At 38.8% G+C, this 18,046-nt stretch overlaps 2 protein-coding genes across 4 annotated transcripts in view; both read right to left on the bottom strand.

Moving 5' to 3' along the window:
- Nucleotides 1-11,228, bottom strand: part of LOC122633112 — a 72,568-nt gene extending 61,340 nt beyond the window's left edge. The window contains exons 1-8 of one of the 3 annotated variants that reach the window (XM_043820660.1): nucleotides 10,866-11,228; nucleotides 8,215-9,108; nucleotides 7,070-7,326; nucleotides 6,574-6,961; nucleotides 6,201-6,453; nucleotides 5,926-6,117; nucleotides 5,187-5,850; nucleotides 4,933-5,029 (exon numbers count right to left, since the gene is read on the bottom strand). In XM_043820660.1, the coding sequence (XP_043676595.1) occupies nucleotides 4,933-5,029; nucleotides 5,187-5,850; nucleotides 5,926-6,117; nucleotides 6,201-6,453; nucleotides 6,574-6,961; nucleotides 7,070-7,326; nucleotides 8,215-8,995 (2,632 nt within the window). In that variant the 5' untranslated portion in view covers nucleotides 8,996-9,108; nucleotides 10,866-11,228. The other 2 variants (XM_043820658.1, XM_043820659.1) reach the window with 2 other exon arrangements.
- A 635-nt stretch (nucleotides 11,229-11,863) lies between these two features.
- LOC122633115 (E3 ubiquitin-protein ligase MYLIP) overlaps nucleotides 11,864-18,046 on the bottom strand; it is a 112,073-nt gene continuing 105,890 nt past the window's right edge. Inside the window, exons 3-7 of the mRNA XM_043820664.1 lie at nucleotides 16,089-16,329; nucleotides 15,793-15,962; nucleotides 15,502-15,718; nucleotides 15,127-15,324; nucleotides 11,864-14,984 (exon numbers count right to left, since the gene is read on the bottom strand). Coding sequence (XP_043676599.1) covers nucleotides 14,661-14,984; nucleotides 15,127-15,324; nucleotides 15,502-15,718; nucleotides 15,793-15,962; nucleotides 16,089-16,329 — 1,150 coding nt within the window. The 3' untranslated portion in view covers nucleotides 11,864-14,660. The remainder of the gene's footprint in view (nucleotides 14,985-15,126; nucleotides 15,325-15,501; nucleotides 15,719-15,792; nucleotides 15,963-16,088; nucleotides 16,330-18,046) is intronic.

Below are 18,046 nucleotides of genomic sequence, written 5' to 3'. Positions count from 1 at the left end.
TTGAACGTTCAAAGCGTACGATGTTAATGTATCGTTTATGGCTTTTACGGCTCAATAAATTTTCCATTTCGAGGGTCGAAATTTTCGATGCAAAGCCACCTCTCCCCGGGCTTTGCTCTATCTCATTCCTTCTCTTTTTAGTTCCCAGCCAATTGTCCTCGTTCTTCTATAACGCATCCACGTTATTTCCATTATTTTCACCGGTATACGGAATTACCAGGACTCGCGAGATGCGTTTAATTATAGGAAAAAATGTCGGGGACAGTGCGAGCGTAATAATGAAATTTCTACGTCGACGGGATCGAGAGTGGGGGAATAAATTTCAACGCGATTTTTCTCGCGACTCATCCAATCTCCATTAATAAAACTGAAAAATATCGATAAGCGTTCGATGTACTTCGTATTTTGTATTTCATTAATTCCCTTGAGAGCTCACACTTTGTCCTTCGTGACGTTCACGGTCGCGGATCATCCGTTTCCTGCTGGAACGAACAGGGAGAAACGGGAACGCCTAGCTCCAAGTTCGTGTCCCGAGTGAAACGATCCGTGGAGACGACCGCGAGGGATCCCTGTAAAAGCTACTACTCCGGAACGGCAGTCGGTGGTTAATTATTAACACGAAACCCAGCAACCGAGCTCACGACGAATACCTCTGTGTGTTTCGTGTTAAAGACACTGTACACCACTGCCTGGTTAGATGAACACCTTCCGTACACGAAATGCAAACATTACTGAGAGCAAAAAATTAGTAGGTATTTGTCATCGAAGGAGTCACATTCTTGCATTCATTTGTATTAATAAATTAAAATCAATGCGAACTTGAACTCCAAATAAAAAAGAAAAAAAAAAATAAAAGAACTAAAAAAAGAAAAAGAAAAGGAAAAGAAAACATATATTATTTTTACCAATATAGCTAAATTTGTTTTAAGAACAAATTTCAGTCTTCACAAAATCCATTAAAATAAGATTACTCAGTCACCGAATAAATGCTTCTTGAAAGTTAGCGTGTCTCAGGGACGATCGAGAGCCTGAAGGATAGGAGGACTCGAATCGAACGAGAATCTACGTCGAAATCGAGCCTTTTGGCAGTGTGCCTGGAAAGGAAGAGTAAACGCGAAGACGGTACAAGAGGCGACGTTATCAGAGAGGAAAGAGGGTGGGAGAGGGGGAGAGGGAGAGAGAGAGAGAGAGAGAGAGAAGAAAGAGAGAGAGAAAAGCAGAAGCAACCCCTTCCCTTGTGTCACCCCAATAGGAAGCTTCAAACGAGGGTAGAAGGAGCGAGCTAGGCACTCGATGACGTTGATATCGATTCCTAAGGGAGGAGTAAAGCGACGACTACTCTACTAGCTGCTGCTACTTTAACCTCTCTCTACTCAGAACATACAGAGCAAGAGAGAGAGAGAGAGAGAGAGAGAGAGAGAGAGAGAGAGAGAGAGAGAGAGAGAGAGAGAGAGAGAGAGAGAGAGAGAGAGAGAGAGAAGAGGAAGAGACAGAAACGATGTCCCACTCGTAGGGGTGCCACAAAAGGAGGGTCGGCCGACGAGAATCCGCGGAGTTGGCTCGCTAATTCGAATTTAGGCGTCGGCCGGGGTTGGCAAGTGGGCGCAATGCGGTGTCACGCTGCGGGTGCCTCCAACCCCCTTCATCTCTCGACACCCTCTTCTCTTCTCTTCTCTTCTCTTCTCTTCTCTTCTCTTCTCTACTCTTCTCTACTCTACTCTACTCTTCTCTTCTCCTCTCAACCCTCGTCTCAACGTGTCCCGTACTTCCCTCCAAGAGCTTTCCTACCCACCCTCTCACGTCCTAAGCTGCCAGTATAGCGGTTCGATTCTCCCGCTTAAACCCTCTGCTAAGTCTCTTCGACACCTTCGACATCGCTTTCTACCTCTCTCAGAGTCGAACCGATTGACCCTGATCAACCTCCTGATCTCGATCCTTCGTTTTACTTCTCTCGCCTCTCCCACTCCCTTCTTCATCTATCTCTATACCTTTCTATTACGATTTTGTACGAACGATAGACTGTCAGGATTTATTATATCATCATGAAATATTTAATGAAAGAGATTAGATTATTTATTATAGAAGAAACATCTCATTGCATTCCCTTCTCTTACGAGATGAATGAGGAAGTAATTCGATCGAATACTGAAGGAAACCCGATGCTGTATCTCCGCAAGAAATTGAACTAACTGTGCAAACTACTTGGAGATCTGGTTGAAAAATAAATAGAAAAAAAAAAAATGACAAAAATTAACAGATGGGAAAGATAAACATAGCTGGTTTGTAAATCGTTTGCTAGCAAGGAATAGATCGAGCGATATATATATACACACACATATATATATATTATATATTATATGTATGTATATATATATATATATCTCGATTATCTCCCTCTTTTCTTCGAAAGCGAGTCCAGTATATCTCCTGGCGCGTGTAATCCTGTTTCCATGAGCTTACGAAAGAGAGAGATAGTCGAACGCGACTTAAGCGTCCCAAGAGAGAATCATGGATAAGTCCCAGTGTAAGCGCCACGAATTTACGCAAGCCGAGAGTTCTCTTCGGTATATTAAAACGATGGAATATCACGGAGGGTGGTTTAATGGTACCACCTGGAATTCGTTATGAAACAAAACTAAAATCTCCTGTATTTTAGAATAATCAAGAAAAAAAATAGAAAAAAAACGCACGCACGAAATAAAAAAAAAGCAAATCAAAAAGAATGAATTTTTTCTTGATACGTGAAAGCAAAAAATATGTGACTTTTAATCTCTGCTATCCTAAACGATTATAGTGATACATGAGAACGAAATAAAAATAGTCCTTCGTCATGGTGAATCTTTGCCAACCTATTTTGGATCTCCCTCGGAAATGACTTGACTATTAATAAACGTGCTTCAAAAGCAAATGTTGTTTTATGACTCGAAATGCCGGATTCGCACGATGCACACATGCACGCTAAAGTAAGAAACTTGCAACGGTACGTTGCAGGGCATTTCGCTCGCCGATAAGCGAAGAAAGAGGGGAGGAAATGAGAAAAAAAAATAAATAAATAAAAGAAAAAAAAAAAAAGCAAGGAAACTCCAAACGTTACGGAATAACCACAACGGAACCAGACGCCAGTCACGATGGTTTGTTTTCTCAAGAAATGTGTGTGTGTATGCACGAACTCGTCGGATAAAACTCTAGAGTTATCCTTGACGGCCTTGACGTGTTTCGGAGAAACATCCGTTTGTAATTCCTTCCTTTTTATCTTTATCACGCTCGATAAATAAAAAGTTGGACTGATTATGTACAAAAAAATTTTTTTCAGCGTTCTTGGTAATTCTTCTTCCAAAAAAAAAAAAAATAAGAAAGAAAGAAAAAGAAGAAAAAAAAAGGAAAAAGGATTTACCTTCGAGTGGTAATAAATATTACCATAAAAATTTTACCATATCGTAAAATATCGTGAAAGTTGTTCAAGAGTAGGGAAAATCATACAAATAGCTGCAACTCGAAGCAAAGTGACTGAAAACAAGGAACCCTTGTGAAAGCTTAATGAGATCCCAACATCTTCCTCAATCCTAGAAAACTCTTACAGGCTAACCCTCGATAAAGGTATCTCCTGTCCGATCCATTTGGTCTAATGCTACGGAAATGTTAGACCACAATAGATGAATCACGTATTATCCCAATTTCCGCTAATACCGATTTTATCCATCGTTAAAAAATAAATACCTTTAGCCTGAAGCAAACACGGAACGATGTATAATGCATTGAAAAATATACTTACTTCATTTACATTAGCATAGGAAACATGTATTGGCTCATCTTACTCGCGACGCTATCGGCAAACCGATCGGCGAAGCGACCAACAAACAAACTCGAAGACCGATCATAACTTCGAGCGAAAAAGAATATTTTCTCGCTAAGTAAGAAACATGAGAATAAGGAGAAAAAGAGAAGGAGAAAAGGGAGAAAGAGAGAGGGGGGAGAGAGAGAGAGAGAAATTGCGGGTATGAGTTAGAGGGTGAGGTAAGCAAAAGGAAAGATAAAAAAAGAAGAAAATAGAGAGGAAAGAAGGTAAAAAGAGGTAGTGAATTCACTCGAACGCAAACCATCAGGCCCTCCTCCTGGATGGCTCTCGACCGTCAGTATCCTTTTGTCTGTCGGATTTTTAAGAGCTTCACTCACGTCTCATCCACTCACCCTCTGTCTCGTTCTCTACCTCTTACCCTCGGCCTCGTCCCTGTAGCTTTCTACGAGTACATATCCATACAGTTACACAGGTATATGTATACATATACATATGTACACTTACAACCCCCTTAAGCGCGGTACCGAGAGGAGAACGAGAATGAGGAGAGAGTGCCGGCCGTTGTTTCAGCATCGACCAAGCGGAAAGGATTCTCCCATTTTTCTACCATCTTCGTTTTCATCTTGATAAAAGATCCGACGACACGCCGTCTCAGAAACGAGTTAAGAAGCAAAACGAATGCTTTCTAAACGACGTGGACAGCATCATCGAATAGTACTCGATGAAACATAATGGTACGACTCGACTTCTATATCAAAAAGTTCCCTTAAATATATCGCTCGTACGAATAAAGATTTTTCCTTGAAAATAAGCTCGTAGACGTATCGCGACGAGAATATAAACGTCGAACAAATGGAAGAGCGAAAAATGGAGAATACGTGCATTTGTCGGTCGTAGATAACGTTAAAGTCTGGCTGAATAACATCGAAGAGTCCAAATAGGCTCTAACAATGTCAAAGGTCTAATTTTCGTGGCACGTTCGAACGGAGAGAAGCTCTTTCTGTTAAAATGTTATAGAAAGAATATAATTTTATTATTCTTGTGTATCTGTATCGTTCCTGGGTTAAACTTTCTTTTTTTCTTCACTCTTCATATCAGCTTAGATCGTCTAAGAAATAATATCGTTTGTGACTTACCTTGATCCTTATCCGGAGCCTTCGTAGGAATCTTTTTGTCCGGTGCCTTTGGTGAACAGTTTTTTCTTGCAGGTCTGACAGTCAAAGTTTGAGGAACCTATAGAAATGTCAAGGGAAATTATAAAAATTCGTACATTTCGAGAAGCTGTTGTGTCATTTGTCCAAAAAATAAAAAAAAAAGAGAGAGATAAGAAAAAATAAAAAATAAATAAAAAAGAATAAAAAAAGAAAAAAAGAAAATAAAGACTCACCACCTTCTCAGATCTCTCCCCGGAGGGTAATCTAGCGATGGTCGCGTCAGGACTATCTTCGGGCGGAGGAGGTTGAACGATCCAATTATATTCTCTCTTTTCAACCGGTAAGCCCCATCTTTCGTATTCGAGACTTTGCGTGCGTAAAGTTTCGTAACAATCTAGACAGACCACCGCAAAGTCACCGTTCTCCAGTAGCAAGCTCTTTTCCGGTTGTTTATGATACCTTAGGAATGGGAAGTCCTTAACGGGCAATGCTCGAATACGTTTTCTGTAGGTCGTAATGCCGCAAACGTAGCAGCAATAATCATGAGTGTTGTACTGTCTATCCACGATTTGCTGAGATTCGTATCGGCGCCATTGCGCAAGTAGGGTGTGATAACAGAAAGTGCAAACTAACGCGGAACCATCTTCCCTGAGTTGCTCAGCGTTTGGTGGCGATTGGTGACGTAATAATTCTGGAAAGTATGGCGCGTTGCGGCCTTGAGGATGCCCATACAAAACTCTCGCAAGTGTTAGATCGCTATGTAAACCGCATAGGAAACAATAGATCGAGCTGCTCGATGTGCCAGGATTACTGCCGAATGTCCGATCCGAGCTCGTACTCGGTGGAGTGGCAATGGATCGGTTCACATCACCGTTTGGATGTGGACTAGGAATATCATACCTGGAAAAAAAAAATATCAAGGTTCGAAAAGAGATTCAATAATCCGACGAAGAATGGAATGAAATTTGAACACACCTGCGACGTTCCAAAGGAACGCGATCTGCATCCATACTTTCCCATTGAAGCGTTAAGTGAGTCACACAATGACCACAAGCTAATACTCTTCCATGACTATCCATGCAAGCGTTCTCGGAAGTACGTGCCATCCCTCTTAAACATGGGAAATGCATGGCGTGTGAATTCATTCCCTCTGGACTCGTAGACAACCTGTTGTTAATAAATGAAAAACCATTGTAATACAGATTACATAGATTTACAAGATAAATTATGCGGAATCTATGGAATATTACCATTCCATATGCGTATGAGGACACAATCTCTCACAAATATAGCACCTATAGTTTTGACCAAGTACGACGGTCCCATTTTCAGCGGGACCATTGCTAGGAGAATTTCGTTGGCCAAGAGTAGGAGCTTTAAGGTTCACAGTGCGTTGCTTATTTGTGACAACGGTCGACTTGTTCAAGTCGTACGGCTTAAACCGAATATCACTGCCAGCAGAATTGGCTGGAGATTTTGCAATGGCTGGACGTGGTAAAAGACCTTGAGAAAGAAAGAAAAAAAAAGAAAACAATACGGTTAGAAAAAAAGCGACGAGCGGCACGTACATATCGCGATATACATATATGTATACATAGACTTTGTTAGTTACGTAACGGTTACCTTGCAGTCGAAAATCCATACTTTGTCCGATAGGATGTATATCGTGGTTCTCCCCGCCAAATACTTGTTGCTTTTGCGGTATAGCCTTGTAACAAATAGAGCAAACTTGTACCATTCCCTGAGGACTAATAGGACTAGCTCCGGGTGGGGGTCTCAGAGTGCAGATAAAAGGAAAGTATGCTTCTTTTTCGGGATTAGAACAGCAGTACAGCAGTCTAATACTGGATGAGGGGTACTCAAGAGCGCAAGTATAGCAGATAAAAGTAGTCGTGTCCATCATGGGTGTGGGTCGCTTGCGAAGCGTATAATTTCGATCGCCGTGCGGTATGCCCTGCCGCATATATGTCTTCCATTGTACTAAAAGATGATTTTGACAAGCCGAACAGGCCTAAAAAGAGAGACAAAGAGAAAAAAGAAAGAGATGAACCGTATATTACGAATGACGTAAGTAGGTACGGTGTCAATATTTAAAATACGTTCAACGAGATATACATACCTGTACTCGACCGGCACTGTCCATAGGTCGACTCCTACTTGGCCTCGGATGAAGCATCAATGACGGAAAGAACGGTGGAGGACTTTCGGAAGGTTTCGGTACATTTGGCAGTGGTTTTGCCGCGACATGACTCAATGATCCTCTTTTGAATTCATCCCCACAAATGTAACACACTTCTGTTACAGAATTTTTGTCCGGCATTGACAAATCCAAAATATCAGTACCAATACTGGAGGAGGATCCACCGCTGTAGATGGCTGAACACGTTATGAACGATAATAAACATAACATTCCTGTTTTGTTTCGAGTGCCTTATATGCCTGAGGCGCTATCGTCACACTGCACGTGGCCTAGTTTGTGTTTATATTTTTTCAGACATTATCAATATATGCGTTGGAAAGAGATTCGTTAAGACTTTCTTACTTTTCTACGAATACGGCAGAGTTATGCGCGATTTATTTCGATTTCCGTTGTGATTGTGTAATAAGAAAATATTTATTTAAAATAGAATAAAAAAAAAAAAAGAAAAAGACAGGAAAGAAGGAAAGAAAGAAAGAAAGAATGAAAGAAAGAAAGAAAGAAAGAAAGAAAAAAGAAAAAGAATTCCAAGTTAATTAATGCTTTCAAAGAAATAACTTAATCAATGCATATATCGGCCGCATTCGCTATAAGAATCGTTCGCGAGAAATGATTTCCTCGGTCTTATCTGTAAAACTGTTAACCTTTACTTACAAAACGTTTACATTACTAAACGGAAGGACTAAGGCCAATGTAAATAACGAATACGCTTATTTGCTTCAACTACATTCTAAAACGAGATAACTGCTTCAGACGTGAAAAAAGGCATTTATTCGTATCAGATATCGGACGTCATGATCTCACGTCGAAGTTATTTCAGAAAGTATGGTCTAGTCGGCATAGAAATAATTTAGTCAGACACTCCCATTATTAGCAATCTAATCTAATTTTACCTGATATTACAGGTAGATGTTAAATTCGTAATACAAACACATACGAAGGTGTTAAGGAGTAGATTATAATAATCGCGATAAATTTTGGTCTCCTATCGCTTATCAATTTTTTTTTTACAAAATGTTGCAAAAATTATAAACGTTAGTTGGTACTATTGCACTTTTATTATATACCTTGAGATTGAGGAGTTAAAGCAGCTGTAGGTGCAGGTGAACTCCTGGGCCCGTGTCTTAAATCCAGTGCAGCTTCAGACATTTTAACATCTTCAACAGGTTGTCTAGGGCTTTGCAACCTTTGATGAGGAGACTGCAGTCTCTGATGTGGGGATTCCATGGTGAGCCTCGCTTGTTCTAAATGCCTTGGTGTTTCTGCCATATTAGAATGAGGTCTTGGTAATTCGACAGAATTCGATGGAGGTCTTGTTTGCTCTACCCTTGGAGATGGTGAACTAGGTGGAAGCCGTGGAGAAACACCCACTGGCCGATTTTCTTGTTTCATCTGTGGTGCCTGATCATTGGTTAATCCTAAAACTTGAGCCGCATATTCACCCTGAAGAGCCATTTCAGCTCCAGTAAAGGGCCCACCATCGCATCTTTTTAACCAATAAATTCTTTGACTATGAGGCCTAGCATCTTGCTCATAACTTTCCCATTGTTGCAAGAGCAAAGCATAACAAAGATTGCACGCTTTGACAGCTCCACTTCTTGATCCTTCACCACAATATCCAGCTGGTGGTTCGTGGGACTCGAGAAATGGAAAGTAAGGTTCATTTGAAGCAGCACCAGGACTTGGTTTCACTCTGAGCCAATATTGATCAGTATGGCCTACAGTACCACAAACAAAACATATCTTTGCCCCACCAGTATCGTCGGTGGGTACATTTGGTTGTGGAGTTGGGAGTGATTGCCCTTCGAGTCCCGGCTCAGTTTTAATAAAGACTTTGCTATCCATCATGTCAGGAAACCATTGGGTCTTTTCATGCCTCAAGCTCTTATACCCTTGTGTTTGGCACGCATACACGATCAAAAGTTGTAATTACAGGGAAGGTTTCTACTTCTTGCGTAAATCTGTAACATAAAAATCAGACAGAGTATTAATATATGCTTTATGAAGAAATATATTAATACAAAATTCCTAGTACCATGTTTTAATATCATACCAATAAACAATGTTTATATTAAATATAGTTAAGGAAAAATGATTTCATTTTGATGATCACATTAAATGACTACCTCCTTAAATTTAAGAAGATACGACAGACTACATCAAAGCTGTCGCATTGTATGTAAATGAGTTTATTTGGGCGCAGCTGTGACCTCATTCTTTGATAGCTATATAGAAAACACATGGCAGCCGAATATGTCAACATGAACTCTTATATTACTATATAATACATCTTTGAGAAAACTTTAATGCGTAAAAGTACAATTCAAAGGATACACAAAAATAACATTAAGCAGTCAAACAATGTGCTAACGTTTAATCACTGTTCATTCGATATTTCAGTCACATTATATAAAAACAACGCTATATTTTTGATACTGTTGGGTTAAGACAAATGGCTTAGTAAAATCTTTATAGCGCTTAAAATGTACAGTGCCAAGTAACAATGCAATAGAAATTATGCTAAGATTTATAGAGAACAGAAGTAAAGCGACTGAATGAGTCATTCTCACATGTATTGCACCAATATATGAATTTGAAAATAAAATTGATCTAAGAAGCATAACTTAGAAAATTTAATAAATCCACGATCCACCGAGGTGCCGCACGTGCGATGCTTTTAGAATACCGTAACATGTGGTATTTTTGGAGCATAGCTGACTCGACGTTTACCGACACCGACCAGAAAACACCATTTCGGATATCGGTAAGGCAACTAAGGGTTGGTGAAAGCGGAAAGTAAATATTAACAAACGAAATACCGTTTGTCTCGTCAACAAGCGGAACCGATGAATGATCGTAAAACTAGCACACAATTCGTTCGGTGAACGCGCGGATTTTCTGACGATAAAGACGACGAGAAAGAATAGGACGCTCTCGTTAGCACAAAGAAGCTAATACTATCCTTTCAAAGGACAATGTAAAAAAAAAAAAAAATAGAAGCAAAGAGAAAAAAAGGAAAGAGAAAAAAGGGGAAAATCGTTCATTCCCCGTTCCTCTCTGCGAGAAGTTAAAAAAAAGAAAAAACAATCGAAGATTATCTCTCGGCTGTAGCGAACGTTGGTTCGGTTGAATGGTGGTGGTCGATCGGAACCATTTGTAAATCGCGTTTTCGGTGACCGGGAACGGGTCTGGCGCATAGGGTCAGAGGTTAAAACGGCGTACGACGGCGGGTCGAGGTTATCCGTGGATCAAAGGGACGGCTTCTCGTGAGAGTGTGAGAAACAGAGGGAGGGAGGGAGGGAGGGAGGTAAAGAGAGAGAGAGAAAGAGAGAGAGAGAGAAAGAGAGAGAGAGAGAGAGAGAAAGAGAGAGAAAGAGAGAGAGAGAAAGAGCAAGCGAGCGAGAGAGAGCAAGAGAGAGAGAAAGAAAGAGAGAGAGAGAGAGAGAGAGAGAGAGAGAAAGAGAGAGAGAGAGAGGAGGAGCAGCAGCAATCGTAGGATAAACGTGAGAGGCACGGAAGAAGAGTTGGAAACACAATAGGGGGAAAGGCACGCATTGTCGGTGGCTCTCGTGACTACCGAAATACGCACCCACGACGACGACACCACCACCACCACCATCCACCAGCACCACTATGGGCATAAAGCAGTAACGGAGGATCAAAGTGAACCAGCGGCCAGCGCTGCTAGCTCGACGACCATTTTATATGGCCCACTCACGTTTTCACAGTTCGAGATGAACGGGCAAAACATCTCTGATGCCTTCTCGATAATTCGCTCTTGTTTCCTCGTCGTTCGGACGAAGCTTTCTTCTCTTATCTCTTATTCTAGTCTCTGCCATACGTGCTCCGAGACCGCACGAAGTCACGGGGTGTCACCTTCCAAACGACGTTACGACTCCTTGCGTACATATTTACATTTATCGTTCACCATGCAACGATCCCTGGACACGTGTTTCTTAGACGCGCGCGTTTATTCCACGATAATGGCCCTTTCGAGACTACGAACTATACATTTTACGTGGGCACGGCACCTCGACTTTGCCTCACTTCACCGCCATGTTGCAAAATTGCAATCCGTTTCCCGTCGTGCCACGCAGCTTCGTCATATGACAGTGCCGCCGCGTCAACCAATCAGCGCGCTCTACGCCTGCGCATCGAACTAATACGACTATGACACTAGCGCCATTAACCTTCTGGCGCCACATTCGAACTCGACCGGCTTCGAACGATCTTTTTTCTTTTCCTTGCCATTCACGGCATCGATTTTTCTTACTTTCTCCTAGTATACTTTGTGATCTTATTAGAACTCTCGCGCGCTTCTTCGTTCTAATCCCGCAAAGTTAAAGGGAAGATTCTAAGTTTTAAAGTTATTGACTCTGGGAATAGGTGTGACATTTCCGTGAATTTTTCCTCCATTTTGGCGGTACTTTTGAAGCGCATACCTTAATAGATAAATTCATTATTTTGTTTATCGTAATTTCCTTTAATTATTTATTATTATATTATCAATCATATAAGTTTCTTTTTCTTCTGTAATTTTATTGCTTTGCTAAGAAAAAGCTCACGGTGTATCTGTTGTTAATTTATGTATACGAAATAAATGAAGATGATATTCCAAAAGAAGAAAATGTCTAATTCCATAGCCGATTTTATAAATGTTTTTTTTTTAGGTCGAGGGTAAGGTTTATAGGCGTAAACACGAAGAAAAAAAACATCGATATTTTACAATATTTAATCAACATATTATAATATATATTGGTACGCTAAAAATTACCTTTTATAGGTTGCATCATCTTCATTTGAATATTTGTTGTCACCATGATAAGTGGATTCCTGGTATACTACTAAAAAATAATTGGAAATACTTTAAAAATACTCTTTGCAAATTAGAACTTTTAGAAATACATTTTCTTGTATATCTCATTAATGTAATATTCATATATACTACTAACTACCACATTCTGAATTATTCCTTTTATGGTTTTTATACAGAGATTAAGTCACAAGAAATATTTTTATTCATAATATGCTATTGTTGTTTTTTTTGTCTTTATCGATCTTACGATCACTGAATAGACATCGCAGTAATAGGTACAAAGCTATATTTCATGTTAAGTAACACACATCATTATTCACAAAGAAACTTTTATATATTCATTTTTATGGGGTAAAGGATATTGAAAAATGATTACAGGATTACATGTACATCGGTTAATCGATAAGATAGCAAAGTTACAAAATCTTCTAGGAATATTTGTAATTTCCTTTATCGTAACGCGAAGATCTGATATAGTACTGTTCCATGTCTCCTATATGTTCTAAACTCAACATCCTCATAAACATTTATATCTGACTTATGCCTAAAGAATGTGCATCACTCGACGAACCATGTTACATTTCATTTTCACAGAAATAGTGTAGCTTTATTATAATATTGATGTATGTGGAACGCTATAAGAACATTATAGAAATTTTGATAGTAACACGAGTTTCTAACTTATCGAAAAAAAAAGGATATTAGACTGCGCAAAATCTCAAGCAAAAACGCTTAAGACTTTGTAAATATAGCAACTCCGAGGTTCGTCTATTTATTATTACATTTCATTATAAATATTTATAAACTAAGTCTGTTTGCATTGATGAATGACTATAAACGATTGACACATTTTTCACTCTCTCTTTCTCTCTCTCTCTCTCTTTCTCTCGGTCATTCTTTCCACCATCACCCACGCATGAGGTTCATAGAATGTGCTATCAGATAGTAGAATTAATTTAACAATAATTTCCAGTAATGGTAACAACAGGACCGCTACTGATCGAAGATAAAAGAGGAAGACGGCGTCTTTTAGAAAACTACAATTATCATTTTTCATTAATATTATTAGATTATCATCGTTTTATTATTATTATTATTATTATTATTATTAATATTATTATTATCATTATCATTATCATTATTCTTATTCTTCTTATTATTATTATTGGTTGAATTTCCGAGACGCCATAACTATGCCTTTTGATTGAGAAACATCCTTCTTTTATGCTCTTTCAGAGATTAAATGTCGCTGACTTGTTACTTCGTAAATTATCTTTTGGATGCAAAGCACTGCAATTAACTTGTCTCGTTTTTATTACGACTTATTTAAAAGATGGTATGTACACAGAGTTTGCTGAATCAGATTTGACTTTTAGCGAACTTGTGACATTTACTCGCTTGACCCTCAATAGGTGTTATCATACTTTTTATGTACATATAAACAGATATATTACTGTAATATGAATTTCTCTTCGTACAGGATGTTCCAAGAACGAATAAATTATGAAATTTGTAGAGCGATAAGTCATAAGCAAATATATTATTTCTCGTATGCGCATAAGCGTTCGAACACTTGAAGAGATACAGATTAAATTTCAGTAATTTGCCGCTTGATACAAAGTAAAATGTATTTTTAATTTATCTTTAAGAAAATATATATATATTTATATTTATTTATTTTTTATGCATATTTTATTTTGCCAAATCGGAAGTTTCTTAAACTCATAAGTCAATTACAATTGAAATCTTATCCTAATGAAACATCCTCTCTACGATTGATTCCATAGAATTACTTTAACAGTCTATGTTGTGTATATATATATATATATATGCTTCTTTTCATTTTTAAGAATATTAAAGTTCAATGAAAGTAATAAAAATTCAGGCTCTCTTACCCTTGTACTACTTCGAATCAGTGTCATTTAAATAATAAAAAGAAAAGAGAAAAAGAAACTCAAAATGTATATAATTTTAATGATTGTACGACCTGGCAAAAAAAATTTTCATGATAATCATAAAATAAAAAGAGTAATTGGTCCGATAAGTAGAAATTAAAATTATTTTCTTTTTATATTGATGATTCACTAAAAATATTGGCAGCATGGCTTCCCAATAGATCAATGCTGCTAATAGCACTTTTCGATCACTCAACAAATGGGTTATACCATCACGAATGCACATAAATACATTTCATATCAATGGTAGTTACCTTGGAATAATAAACAAATAAAAGATATTTTTAGCCATATCGATTTGAATCACAGTACTCTCAAACGTGTAATCAAATATGCTCTTATAAAGTAATCCAGTCTGTTCGCTGCGATATCGATATTAACAACAATATATCATCTCTTGGAAAGAAAGAAAAAAACAAAATACATCGTATAATTCTTTTTGTTCTTTGTTTTATACTTTCTTAAAACTTATATAAAATCAGAAAAATAACTCTTAACTTAATTCTCAATAAGGAGAAGAATTATATGTATCCTAAACGAAGCCTACCAATTCCGTTTTCCGCTAAATCTTCAAAATGCAAAACAAAAACTGTCGTAGACAGACTGGACGTAGAACTCTTCGTCTCCTTTTTTTTTGAAAAACAACAAAAGACAACGTAAGATTCAACAAGATCTTCCATCGATTTATCGTTGAAAGATGACCTTCCTCTATTCGCTTGAATTTCACTTTGGTAGATCGCCCTCAGACGTGATTCTCGTTGATCTCGTTTTCCACGATCCTCCCTTTGATCTCGTCCGAGGAGGATTTAACGGCGAACACGGGCTCGATCGTCTCTGGTAGCAACTTCGGACTGTGTCTATCGATATGCGTTAACTCTATCGGGAGATAGATCGTTCGACAGTGATCGATATCCGCTCTGCAAAGCGGACAACGTTCGCATCGTCGAGCACAATCCAAACAGGCTACCGCGTGTCCGCACGGGAAAAGCGCGGTGTCCAGGCTACGATCCATGCAAATCCGACAGAGCATGGCATCCAACAACCTTGCCAGGCACTCCCGAGATTCCTGAAATAATGTCGTTCAGTTGTTTGTATATGCATATCGTTTTTATTTCTAATTATGTCAGACAACGTGGACGATTAAATATACGATTAAACGAAGGAGTATAGGTGAAAGGACTCGATGGAATAATAGAACAAAGATCTACCTTGCACTTTGGATTTTCACAATCGGCACAATCGTGCCTTTCCAAGATCTCCTTTTCCTCCGGTGGTGTTATACTCGCAGACTCGCAATAGAGAGCACGTCGAGCATTATCGTAAACCTCTCTGCAAGTTCTTCGTATGTCGAAGACGTACTTCTTGCCGAGCGTCGAGTCCTCGTTGAAAATAGAGATTATCGTTCCCTGGAGAGAAAGAGAAAGAGAACTCAAAGTAGAAAGAAAGAAAGGTCGTTTCGCAGACAAGTTTCTTCGAGAAGTATTTCACTTCTTCACTAAAATCGTTCCATAGTTACAGCTATCCCCCTACCCTCCTTTTCTATTCACCATTTTTAGAACAATAAATTCTCAAGTAGTAAATACCTTCAAGTCGCGGATGAATTGAGCAGTGACCGCGCTTCTTACTGTCTCACAGCTGTAAAACGCATGTTTCTCGGTGATCGCCCTGTAGAGACCGCTGGCCGATTGGCTTGAGTCTAATTTGAAATCCAACGAGGTTTCTTCGCCATCGAGCGAGAGATAAACCAAATGGAACATCCGGCGTTGAGACGTGGCGCTTTGAATTGCCGTATATGGTATGCTAAAAATGTCAAGTTATAAATCTTACTTTTTATTCTTTTTTTTATTACTTTGAGTTATATCGTGAGAATGTACTTTTGCGTTTCTTCATCCTGACCACGATATACTGTAATACCGTGAGGTCCGACGCCGATCGTTGAGATTCCGTTGTATCCAAATTTGCTATGAAACATTTCTTGACCGAAAGTATCCAAATTCGATATCTCCTTCAGAAGCCAATATTCCGCTGTTGAAGTTTTCATACCCTGAGGAAAGTAAACAAATCGATGAAACAAGTCAATTCTTATCTTATCTTGCTTATCTTCTTTTTGTAGTATGGATCATAAAATACATTATACATTATAGAGACTAAATTAGCGTAATTGGCTTACCTTGATCTCCTTATGCTGTTGAACTATCCGGTGCAGGAAATCTTGAGGCTTGGGCTCGCAGGGCTCGGTCGGTTGTATCTGACAGCACTGCGAATAAAGGGCGTGCGGTGGTGACAAGGCATCGTAATCGCCACCGTCTGCCTGAGCTATTAGAGCCATCAAACGAGCTATCGATACCCAATCGGGAACCTTCAATCTCCCTTCAACCAGTTCGAGACGAGAGTGTAAGTAAAATTGATGTCTGAAAAAGATCCGAAAGAAAATCGATCGGATTAGATATATTTGCGCCACTTTACGTGTCCACGCGCGTATATTATCGAGAGCAACGATTAATCCTAATTAAGGGAGAAGCCATGCTTTCGTACGAGTCTGACTGAGCGAGATTGATCACCTCTGTTTTCAACCTGCATCGTTTCGACTTATTCCCGGGAAAATTGGACGATGTGTTCGTACGTGATTAATGACCACCATTGCGAATCGTGATTTCTTTTTTTCCTTAGCTGTCAACCTTCTTATTTGCATCGTATCCTCGCTTTACATTCGCTTTCAAACGAAATGATCAAAAAGAGAAAACGTCTTGGCCGATTCGTAAAAAATTCAAATGAACAAGATGAATAAAAAATATGTAATGATCGATGTGAAATCAAATTTATATCGAAATATTCTTATTAATCATCATTTACATCTCTATTAAAGAAAAAAAGGAAAGTATTAAATAGCAAAAATAATCAAACATTTTCGAAAGGTCACTGTCACTAGGAAGGAAAAAAATAAAAGAAGAAGATTTATTAATAATAATACAAAGATATTGCGAAAAGGATATAGGCATTCGTGAGATAGGATTTATCGTATATATCGATATATATGTAACATGACATATTTAATGAAAGAAAAAAAAAAGAGAAAAAGAAAAGGAAGAAGAAGAAAGAGGAGAGAGATGAATCGGACCGTGATATATTTCTCTGTGCGTTTAATCTGAAAGGCCCGCCGCCAGCGATGACCCGCTAGCACCGAGAAATTAATTGATATCGACGCGAAACTGGGTCGAAGCGGTCTTCGAAGGAGATCGACGCGGTCTTAATCCTACTCTCCTCCGTTTCTTCTAACTCTCCCCCTTGACGTTGGAATTTCGGTGATGGAAAGACTTCCTTCGCTATTTTCCTTTCCATTGCAACTCTCTTCCGATCGTTTCCTGATCGAAATTCAATTAACTCGTTATCCAGTATACATCGTTGTATATCGAGAGTTATCGAGAGAGTTTCAATACTAGGCCTAGTGGGAATAATTCGAATTTGATCCTAATGGATTTCTCTTATTTTTATCGAATAAAAGATAGAACGATGATGTTACGTATTCATTTCGAAACGTTTAACATTCAGTTCGAAATGCTTCTTAGCAAAATTCCAAAACTTCCGACAAGAGGAACGTAATTTCGATAGCGCGGAAGATGAGAATTAACTTTCGTTACATATCTATGCATATACGAGTACATACATATATAGGTGTATATATACACATGTATATATATATGTATATATATACATATTATATATATATATGTATGTATGCATGTCGTTTCTGGGAGTCCGAGAAGCATGACACGAATGACGTTGGCGTTCTCGTTGTCGTAACGCGCGTTCGTGAAACGCGACGCGTTGGACAGCGCGTTGACTAAATCTCGAGAATATATCGCAACAACAACGAGTCGAGTATGCCTGCGCGTGGTAATTTGTGCCATGTGAAAAGCGCTTACAAGTTACACGCTCGAGCCGTCGCTTAAAATAGAAGACCGGTGGTGCGTTAATGGGATATATTTGCACGGACACCCGTTGAAAGCTCGTACAAAATTGTCAACGGCTATGAGAGCAAAGTTCAACTTGCAAAACTAAACGAAAAGACGAAAAGAGGAAAAAAAATAAATAAAAACAAAACAGAAAAAATAATTACATAGAAAGATG

This window comes from Vespula pensylvanica, chromosome 11, assembly GCF_014466175.1.
Source record: "Vespula pensylvanica isolate Volc-1 chromosome 11, ASM1446617v1, whole genome shotgun sequence".
In the NCBI taxonomy this organism is placed as follows: domain Eukaryota; kingdom Metazoa; phylum Arthropoda; class Insecta; order Hymenoptera; family Vespidae; genus Vespula; species Vespula pensylvanica.
Note: the sequence above shows the minus strand (reverse complement) of the source record. Positions and strands in the feature narration are given on the sequence as shown.